The following is a 10380-nucleotide window of genomic DNA, read 5'->3' as shown; positions in this document are numbered from 1 at the left end:
TTAAACAAAGTTTTATTTTCATCATTAATTTTTTTAAAAATTTTCATTTAAGTTATTAAGTTTATTAAAATCGATGCTATATAATTTTATCTATTCATATTGTCTACACCAATCAAAAACTCTTTTTCTTATTTTCTTTTACAGTTCAATTTTTTTTAATGAAGACAACATTCAAAGTCATGAATCTACGGATTAAAATTCAAATAGTTCTTTTTTTTCGATCTCTGACATTGACTGTTGGATCAATTTAGAAATAATGTATGTTCTTCTATTTATCGATAGATACTAAAATTTAAAGTTTTTTAATAAATAAAAGAACATACCTTATATCTGAATTAATCTAACTGTCAATGTCAAATATCAGAAAAAATATTAATAGTCAAATAATTGCTTAAAATTTACTTCTTATTCTTTTGTGATAACAAACAAAAAAATTTCATTTTTACTGAGATAAATATACAATTTTAAAAAAGAAAATGAAAAATATAATTATCACCCACGTGTTCTACATAGACCGACAAGTTTGGACTTCGGACCCACCAAGGTCTTCTCCAAATCAAACACAATTACTTTATCTTTTTCATATTTCATAATAAAATATAAATAAAATAGTTCAATTAATTAGTAATCTAAACTGATACACAAAATTTAAAACATTTTATTTCTTATCCGATTTAATTGAAGTGAAATATCCTACTTTTTACCTCATATAATTACAATCCAATCCATCCACTTTTGCTTTCAGACTAATTTAGTTAAAATATATTTTAAAAATAAAAAGCATAAAAAATAAATTTAGTCCCTAAACATTTATTCATTTTATTATTTTAATTTTTATTATTGTTTTGGATCATTTCAACCTTCAATTTTTAAAATTTAATTAAATTGTTTATTTTTAAATAAAAGATTGACTAAACTGTTAAAATTTTAACAACATGAAAGTGACTACTCGCGTGATAGTTTACGTATAATTCATAAAAATTTAAAAATAATTAATAAAAATATTCAGAAAATTAACAATTTTTATAAAAGTTCATAAAAACTTTTAATAAATTTATCCATGTTAACTGGAAAATATATTTAAAATGCAACATGAGTTGTCACGATAGTACTATTAAAATTTTAGTAGTTCAATTATTTTTTCTATCAAAAAGCAAGACTAAATTTTAAAAGTTGAGAATCAAAATGAAAAAAAAAACTAAAATGACAATAAATAAATATTAAAAGCTAAATTTATCTTTATATCAAAATAAAATAAAAGAAAAACAGTAATATAAAAGGAAACCCTTGATTTTGGATTGCATATAAAAAAAAATATTGAGAGACAATCCATAAATATTGGACCACTCAATAAATTTATTAATAAAATAAAATAAATTGCAAATATAAATATAATGGGATGAATAATTTGAGTAAGATTATTTATTCTAAAAATAATTAGTCATATTTTCCATGGGAAAAAAATAAAAAGCATATTCGTAAACAAGATATATCAGTTTCAAGCATCTGATTTGATGAGTATAGTGCATCTATTTGTAGCAGAATCTCTGTCTTTCTTATTTATTTCTTTTTTTAATATATTAAGAATTCAATACTAAACTACAAAGGCTAAGATAATTAAAAGAAATATAATATAAAAAAGAAAAAGAAAAAAAAAGGTGGAAATTTGTAAGGCACAGCAGCTAGCCATGGAAACAGATATAACCACTGAAAATGACAGGGAATCATATGCCTTACTTAAGCTTGCAAAACTGTTTAAGAAGCTTTGAGTAATATGCTCATAGCAAGTTGTTCTTCAACACAAATCTCCCTTACTTAGCTGTTCACTTTACTTCATTTTATTAATTGCCTTTACATTAAGAACGCTTTTGTGAAGGTGATTCAACCAGAGCAATGTCTCCTTTCCTTTTTATATATATACATAAATTATTGTTTTTCTTTGCTGATTGGGTTTCGCATGTGTTGGTTTTCTCTCTGGCTGTCTGAGCACTTTGAAAATTATTATTATTTTTACTATTTTCTTTTCATCATCAACCATACAACGCCAATATAAAATTATGTTAAAACCCAAGTATTCTTCTTGTGAATATACTTTGGGTTTTATTAACATTTTCTAGAGCTGTCTAATAATAAACCATGGCTTTGGGCTTTGGACCTTGTAAGTGTTTAATAGCTTTGGTTAGGGAATCGTTTTCTGTTAGATTTTTTTTTGGTTAGAAAGGAAAAAAAAAATTAAAAACCCTTACTGCTGTTCTTTTCATACTTGTTTCTTTATTTGTTATTGAAAATTTTAGCAAAACCCCATGTTGGTTTCATACTCAGAATTGCAGGGGTTTCTTCTTGATTCCTGCTTTTCATGTTTGTTTGCAGGTGGTGCTTGGAATCTTGAATTCATGATAGTTTGAGGCAGAAGTTCAGTTAGTCTGGTTTCAAAGACCAAGTATTTAGTTTTTTTTTTGTCTGAACAAGACATGGAGGAGGTCTTGTTGATCTCAAGATTCATTACAAGAAGTTTGATTTTGTTGAGTCTTTGGTTCCTCTGCTTCCCTCCAGGAGTTGTCTGCGACACTGGAAATGTGTCAACTTCTTCAAATTCTTCTTCAAAGCCAAAAGTTATAAACATTGGAGCTTTGTTCACGTTGAATTCAGTACTTGGAGAAGCAGCAAAGCCTGCAATTCAAGCTGCCGTTGATGATGTCAATTCTGATCCCACCATTCTTAATGGGGTACAATTGAAACTCCTCATAAGCGACACAAACTGCAGTGGATTTATTGGAACCATGGAAGGTATTTTCTTCTATACCCTGCAACTTTTTATTCATCTCAACAACCATTTGTCTGTTTAAACTTGCTGGATTGTATTTTTCTTTTAAGCAATTAAACTGGGCTATAGTTGTAGATAGAAAATCAGTATCTTCTAAAGGGTATAAGGAAGCCAATGGCTCTTTCTTTTGTGTATAAAGTAATTTCCTGAGAGTAGGAGATACCCATGTGGGACACAGTGAGAATGGGGTAAGAATATCATTTTGTCTGTCATCATGCATATGTTTATTCAACAATGCTACAAATCTGCAGTTACTTTTTGTGCCTCCCAAACTGTCTGATACTTGGAAATCCATTAGTTGGGACTGCTGTTCTATTTTGAACAACTTTTATTAATTAGTAACTTAACTTTAACCTGTTGTCCTTGTTTGTGCAGCTTTGCAGCTAATGGAAAGTGATGTTGTTGCTGCAATTGGTCCACAATCGTCTGGAATAGCTCATGTCATCTCCCATGTTGTTAATGAGCTTCATGTCCCTCTTCTTTCATTTGGAGCTACAGACCCTACTCTTTCTTCCATGCAGTATCCATATTTCCTCCGTACTACACCAAGCGACCACTTCCAGATGTATGCGATTGCTGATATAGTTGACTATTATGGCTGGAGGGAAGTAATAGCGATATTTGTGGATGATGATTATGGAAGAAGTGGGATTTCTGTTTTGGGTGATGCCCTGGCCAAAAAACGTGCCAAGATTTCTTATAAGGCCGCCTTCAGCCCTGGAGACACCGAAAGTAAGATTAATGACTTGCTTGTGGAGGTTAACCTGATGGAGTCTCGTGTTTATGTAGTTCATGTGAATCCAGATACTGGTCTGAATATCTTTTCTGTTGCTAAGGCTCTTAATATGATGGGTAGTGGCTATGTTTGGATTGCTACAGATTGGCTTCCTTCATACTTAGATTCAAAGGACGCAGTTGATTCCAACACAATGAATATCTTGCAAGGGGTTATTGCTCTCCGCCATTACACCCCTGATACTGATCTCAAGAAGAGTTTTATGTCTAAGTGGAACACCCTAAAATATAAGGGAAGTGCAGGTCATGCAGGTTTCAATTCATATGCGCTTTATGCTTATGATTCGGTTTGGTTGGCTGCACATGCCCTTGATGGTTTTCTCAACGAAGGTGGGAATTTATCTTTCTCTTATGACCCGAAATTGCATGATACAAATGGCAGCATGCTGCATCTAGCATCCCTTCGTGTGTTTAATGGCGGTGAACAACTTCTTCAAACACTTCTGAGGATGAACTTCACTGGTGTAAGTGGACAGATTCAGTTTGATCCGGACAAACATTTAGTTCATCCAGCATATGATGTTCTTAATATTGTGGGAACCGGAACTCGTAGAATTGGTTACTGGTCGAATTATTCTCATCTATCGGTTGTTCCCCCGGAGAGCTTATACACGAAACCTCCCAATATCTCTACTGGCAGTCAACATCTTTACAGTGTAATATGGCCTGGTGATACTACCTCAACACCGAGGGGATGGGTATTCCCTAACAATGGGCAGCCTCTGCGAATCGCTGTCCCCAACCGAGTGGGTTATAAGGAGTTTGCCTCGAAAGACAAGAGTCCTCAGGGTGTAAGAGGATACTGCATTGATGTCTTTGAAGCTGCAATTAGCTTGCTCCCATATGCTGTCCCTCACACATATATGTTATATGGAGATGGTAAAAGAAACCCAAGCTATAATGAACTTGTCAGTAGGGTTGCTCAAAATGTGAGTATCAGCTTTAACTGGTATAACTTAGATGATAGGCCTTTGGATATAGCTAATCTGATATTGTGTGAATGTTTTGGACTTTCGGTTCCCTACTAAAAATCGAGGGGCTAGTAACTATCTTGACTTGCTCCTTTCTTATTTTAGGTATATGATGCTGCTGTTGGAGATATTACGATTGTCACGAACAGGACAAAGATTGTAGATTTTACACAGCCTTATATGGAATCTGGACTGGTTGTTGTTGCACCGGTGAAAGAGGCAAAGTCAAACCCTTGGGCATTCCTCAAGCCATTTACTGCAGAAATGTGGCTTGTCACTGCTATGTTCTTTCTTTTTGTTGGAGCTGTAGTGTGGATTCTTGAGCACCGGATAAACAGTGAATTTCGTGGTCCTCCCAGACGACAGCTTATAACAATTTGTTGGTTAGTATATTTAACTCATTAGCAACCCTCTTTTCAGTAGATGGCTCCATCATATTAAATTTAACTTATAAATTACAGTGTTATATTGTGAAAATCATAGCATAAATCTTTATGAGAGTTCACATTTTATCTGTGCATCATATTTCATGGTTCCATGCATGTACGCTGAGGTGCAACAACAGGCTTGGATTTGTTATGACTCTGTATGGTTGCTGTTGATTGGAGTTAATTTCTATTAGCTCACTAGACAGATTATATTAACATTTCCCCCCTAATTCCAGGTTTAGCTTCTCAACGATGTTTTTCTCGCACAGTAAGTAAATCATTTTACTCCCTATGAATTCTGTTTATATTAATAATATGCTTCTACAAAAATCCGTGCTAGAAACTTGTAAAATCCTCTTTGATTCGGCTTAATGCAGGAGAAAACACAGTGAGCACTTTGGGACGAATGGTGTTGATCATATGGCTATTTGTAGTTCTGATTATTAACTCGAGCTACACTGCTAGTTTGACATCGATACTTACTGTGCAGCAGCTAACATCAGGGATTCAAGGGATTGATAGCTTGATCTCAAGTACTGAACCTATTGGAATCCAAGATGGTTCGTTTGCATTGAACTATTTGGTTGACGAGCTCAATATAGCACAATCTAGGATAGTTAAGTTAAAAAATCCAGAAGCATATCTCAGAGCCCTTAAGCTTGGACCGAAGAAGGGTGGTGTAGCTGCCATCGTTGATGAGCTTCCTTATGTCGAACTCTTCTTATCAAACACCAATTGTTTATACAGGATAGTTGGCCCAGAATTTACAAAGAGCGGATGGGGCTTTGTAAGTATCAACATCAAACTTCCTACAGTGATTTTATGGCAATGCAACTCTAATTATTCGCTTCCGAAAGGTAATCCATTGTAGTTGTCATTGTCATTCATGGTTTCAGGCTTTCCAAAGGGACTCCCCTCTTGCAGTTGATATGTCAACTGCTATCCTCCAACTCTCAGAAAACGGGGATCTCCAGAAAATCCATAACAAATGGCTGACACACAGCGACTGCTCGAGTCAGGTCAACCAAGTGGACGAGAACCAACTTTCCCTTAACAGCTTTTGGGGCCTGTTCCTCATTTGTGGCATTGCTTGCGTACTGGCTCTTACCATATTCTGCTGTAGAGTCTTTACACAGTACCGCAGATTCAGCCCCGAAGATGAGGAAAGTGAGATTGAGACGATCGAACCGTCGAGGTCAAGTCGACGGTCCATCCGCTCAACAAGCTTCAAGCAGATTATTGACTTTGTAGATAAGAAAGAAGAAGAGATTAAGGAGATGTTGAAGAGAAAGAACAGTAATAGTAATAAACAACAGACTAGCATCCATAGTTTCTCAGATGGTCAAGCAAGTTCACCTTCCTAAGAGAGACAAAAATCCAAACACATTTTTGATTGGATCATTTGGAACTTCAAATATTTCTTTTTTATCTGTTTATATTATAGAATCTGAATTAATACAAAATTCATAAATCCAATTATCAGAATTCCATTGCCTTGGTTGATTTTCAATTTTCTGTAGGAAAAAAAAAAGGAAAATCAGAAATTGTTGGCCTCATTTTGTATTACTATCATACAACAATGAATTGTATAAGTTTGTAGTTAAATTTTTTCGATTCTCAAAGTTTTCACATTTTTTTATATTTATTCCAATATTTTCTGTCTTTCAAAATTCCATTGAAGTTAATTTAACAGTGTTGACACGTTGTTGAATTGAGTACAGTATCAATGGTACTGAAATATTTTTCTTTTTTATATTCAGTAGAGAATAAGAGAAATGTTATATCTTTTCCAAATCAAAAATTTTGAAGTAATGTTATGTCATTTTTATTTCGTTCAAGGAAAAAGCAAAAGCAAAATCTATTTTGTGAAATGTAATATATTAAATGATTAAAAAATAAAATAAATTATTTATAAGTGTTGATTAAATCATCAGAAATCAATTGATTAAAAAATAAAAAGTTAAAACCACGTCATATTTCTAATATGAATGGAGAACATTTGCCCATGTAAGTGAAAAAAGTTATTCAAACAAATAAACATTTTAATTTATTCAAAATAAAATATAAAATATGAGGATTGAATTATTATGAAAATGTTGAAATTGACATTAATTGGTATAAATAAATTTGATATCATAAAATAAAATAAAAATAATGGAAAAAAATCCTCCCATATGTATGTATTAAAAATTAAAATGTAGAATTTCATAAATATTGGAGGGTGGAGAAGTTTAAAGGAAAAATATTATGTATTAATCTAATAATTAAAATAGAATTTAAATTTGAATTGCACTAATTACGTTAGTATCATATCTTTATTTTCCTCTTATAACACAAAAAAGATAATAATAGAAAGAAGTAGAAGGTTGAGAAAATAAAAAAGCATCTAGAAATCAGTAGTGATAGGGTCCAAAAATGAATGTCCCTACCTTACTCAACCATTACCATAATGCCGGTCAACCGTTCCGTTAAAGTAGTCACTATTTCGTCGCTAGAAAGGTCTCATTGCAAGTTGAAACTGAAAATGGGAGCGCTTTTCCAAAAATATCGAAGATTATGAGAATTTATTAACCCAGGGTTTTGTTTTCTTTTTTTTTCTCATGGTCAAATCATCATAATAATAACATTAGATTGAGGTGGCCATCAAAAGTGAGGAACTATGACCCAGTTTTGCCCCAGAATGGCTAGACACAACTTTAGGCACAGAGTTCAGCGTCGCGTTTTGGTTTTGCGACGCTGCTTTTGTTGTTTCTGGGACAGACTTCTCATTTGTTCCCCCGGGAAACCTATTAGGTATCGTATGTTATCGCGTGCTCCCACCCCCGCCGTTCCTTCTGCCGCCGCTGACGGCAGTATTATAGCTTCTTCCAGGAACCTAATGCCCTCCCCTTTGTGTCATCCTAAGGACTCCGATTTGGTTCCTTTGAAGATCAGTCTCTTGGGTGATCCTCAAATTGGAAAAACTAGTTTTCTGGTCTGTTCTTAAACACTACAACTATATATCTAACATTATTTTTTCTTTCCATAATTTTCATATTTATGTTTTGAAGGCGAAATATATTGGAGATGAGAAAGATGAACAGGGAGAAGACCATCAGGAGAAAGGATTGAATTTGATGGATAAAACATTTGTCGTACAAGGAGCCAGAATATATTACAGCATCTGGGAAGTTGACGGTATCCCATTTTTTTTTCTTCAAAAAAGTTCAGGTTTTCATTTTGTTTACATATATATATATGCATCAAAACTGACAACTCGTTTATTTATTAATTGAAAATGCAGGAGCTGAGAAATCTCCGGATCATATTCCAAAGGCTTGCCAAGAATCTGTAGCAATTCTATTCATGTTTGATCTAACAAGCAGATGTACTCTAAACAAGTATGATCCTCAACCATTGACTCCATTCTCTAATCTCTATATTTCAATCAACAATGTCTTTCCTGGAACTTCAAAATCTGGGTAGTATTCTAAATTGAAGGGGTCTTTATATTCTGTGGTTTGCAGTGTCATAAGCTGGTATCAAGAAGCAAGGAAATGGAATCAGGTTTTCACTTCTGTCTTTTACTTTTTTTATCATACCATACCATTGTTGAAAACTTCATATTCCTGATCATGCAAAGTTTGATGATGCAGACAGCAATACCAATTTTAATAGGAACCAAATTTGATGAATTCATCCAACTTCCCATTGATTTGCAATGGACGATAGCCAGTCAGGTATATCTGTGTTACCATTCTTGTTGAAGTCTGAATCAATCAATCAAACAGAACAAATTCCACTTGTTTAATGGAACCATTTTAGGAACATTGGATAGTTGTATGTAAATACAGCTCTGTCATCGATGTTGAATTTTGATTTGTTATTTATGACAGGCAAGAGCATATGCAAAGGCTATAAATGCTACACTATTCTTTTCAAGTGCTACATACAACATCAATGTAAACAAGATCTTCAAATTCGTTATTGCCAAGTTATTTGATCTGCCATGGACAGTAGAACGCAATCTTACCATTGGAGAACCCATCATTGATTTCTAAATTTTCATTCTGTACACACACAAAAGAAAAAAAAAAAGCTGCCCAAATTTCCAAAGAGATTGATCCTTAGCCAACCGGTCACCAGATTTGAAGTCTTTTATTATTTGAAGTAATAATGGTCTAGTGATGATTCGAGTTGTTTGACGGAGCAGTACTGTTGGAGACTCCATATTCTCCACAGTTATGATAGGAGAAGGAAAAAGTAAGAAGCTGCAAGGAACTAAGCATATTTAAGGAAGTCCTTGTATTTATGTAACCTGCATCATACATAGTTATACCTTTGTTGATATCCCGCAGGCAAGTTCCAAGTTGTCGTAATATAATGATATTTAGTTCGACCCTCCCAAAAAATAATGATAGTTTGCAGGTTTGAGTACAAATCTCCATCTTTGCAATTTAGTTTCTTATTCTTAAGTTTCAAATGATATTAAAAAGAAAAAAGGTCTAGATGATCATTGGGTCAAAATGCAAATCGCTAATAAATAGTTTCATCGTATTCTACTGCTGATCAGTGCGTGATTCAGTTGAGCAAACTTGTCCAAGTAGTAAAAACAACAATGGGAAACCAATATTTTAAAGATATAATTATTTTTGCAAAGTAAAAGTGAAAATTTATGATAATACTTAATGAATCTATTAGAGGTTAAATAAAGGATAAATTCTAAATTTAGTGATTTATGTTTGTTTAACTTTTAAAAATTATTATATGATTACTAATGTTATCAATTTATTATATTATGATAAGTCTTAATGATATGATGCCAAGCTAATTTGACATGTTAATATCATCATTTCAGAAAATAATTTTTTAGGGGCGGATGAAATTTTAATTTTTTATAGTTTATATCTTTATAATTTGTAAATGATTAAATCAAATTTTTATAATTTTAGGGGGCTAAAGTGAAATTTTATATTTACTAATTTAAAATTTTTTTTAAAAAATTAAGGGCCTAAATAATAATTTCACATTTTAGGGGGGCCTATGCCAGCCCCCGGCTTCGCCCCTGGTTATGAAAGGGAGAAGAGAGAAAAAGAAAGAAGGAAAAGAAAAAAGAAAAAAGAAAAAAGAAAAATTGAGTTGCTTAAAAAGAAAACAAAGTATATGGTGATATTAACTTGCAGTCATACCGATTTAATAACCATAATGTAGTGATCATACAAAATTTTTTAAATATTTAATGAGTAAAGCGTAATCTTATGTTTTTTTAATAACTAAGAACACATATAGTATTTTAACTTCATCGACAATAAATTAGATAATTATTTTGGGTGTATTATTACATCAAAATCTACATGGTGGATCTTGAATTTCACATATGTAG

General features: G+C 32.7%; 2 protein-coding genes across 7 annotated transcripts; both read left to right on the top strand.

Moving 5' to 3' along the window:
* The first annotated feature begins 1707 nt into the window (after window positions 1-1707).
* Window positions 1708-6503, top strand: LOC107937862 (glutamate receptor 3.4). Of its 6 annotated transcripts, none has more exons than XM_016870851.2 (7): window positions 1708-1876; window positions 2371-2787; window positions 3200-4548; window positions 4696-4973; window positions 5255-5286; window positions 5396-5805; window positions 5915-6503. In XM_016870851.2, exons 2-7 carry the CDS (start codon window positions 2472-2474, stop codon window positions 6380-6382), a joined length of 2853 nt encoding a protein of 950 aa, XP_016726340.1. In that variant the 5' UTR covers window positions 1708-1876; window positions 2371-2471; the 3' UTR covers window positions 6383-6503. The 6 variants fall into 6 exon arrangements, with proteins under 6 accessions (XP_016726340.1, XP_016726342.1, XP_040939043.1 ...); XM_016870853.2 differs by having other exon boundaries at window positions 5890-6503; XM_016870852.2 differs by lacking the exon at window positions 1708-1876 and adding an exon at window positions 1896-2158.
* Window positions 6504-7521: 1018 nt separating this feature from the next.
* LOC107937857 (septum-promoting GTP-binding protein 1) lies at window positions 7522-9564 on the top strand. The gene is made up of 6 exons (XM_016870846.2): window positions 7522-7992; window positions 8069-8195; window positions 8302-8398; window positions 8525-8564; window positions 8654-8737; window positions 8894-9564. Exons 1-6 carry the CDS (start codon window positions 7678-7680, stop codon window positions 9056-9058), a joined length of 828 nt encoding a protein of 275 aa, XP_016726335.1. The 5' UTR covers window positions 7522-7677; the 3' UTR covers window positions 9059-9564.
* Window positions 9565-10380: the final 816 nt, after the last annotated feature.

This window comes from Gossypium hirsutum, chromosome A12 (genome assembly GCF_007990345.1).
Source record: "Gossypium hirsutum isolate 1008001.06 chromosome A12, Gossypium_hirsutum_v2.1, whole genome shotgun sequence".
NCBI lineage: Eukaryota > Viridiplantae > Streptophyta > Magnoliopsida > Malvales > Malvaceae > Gossypium > Gossypium hirsutum.
Note: the sequence above shows the minus strand (reverse complement) of the source record. Positions and strands in the feature narration are given on the sequence as shown.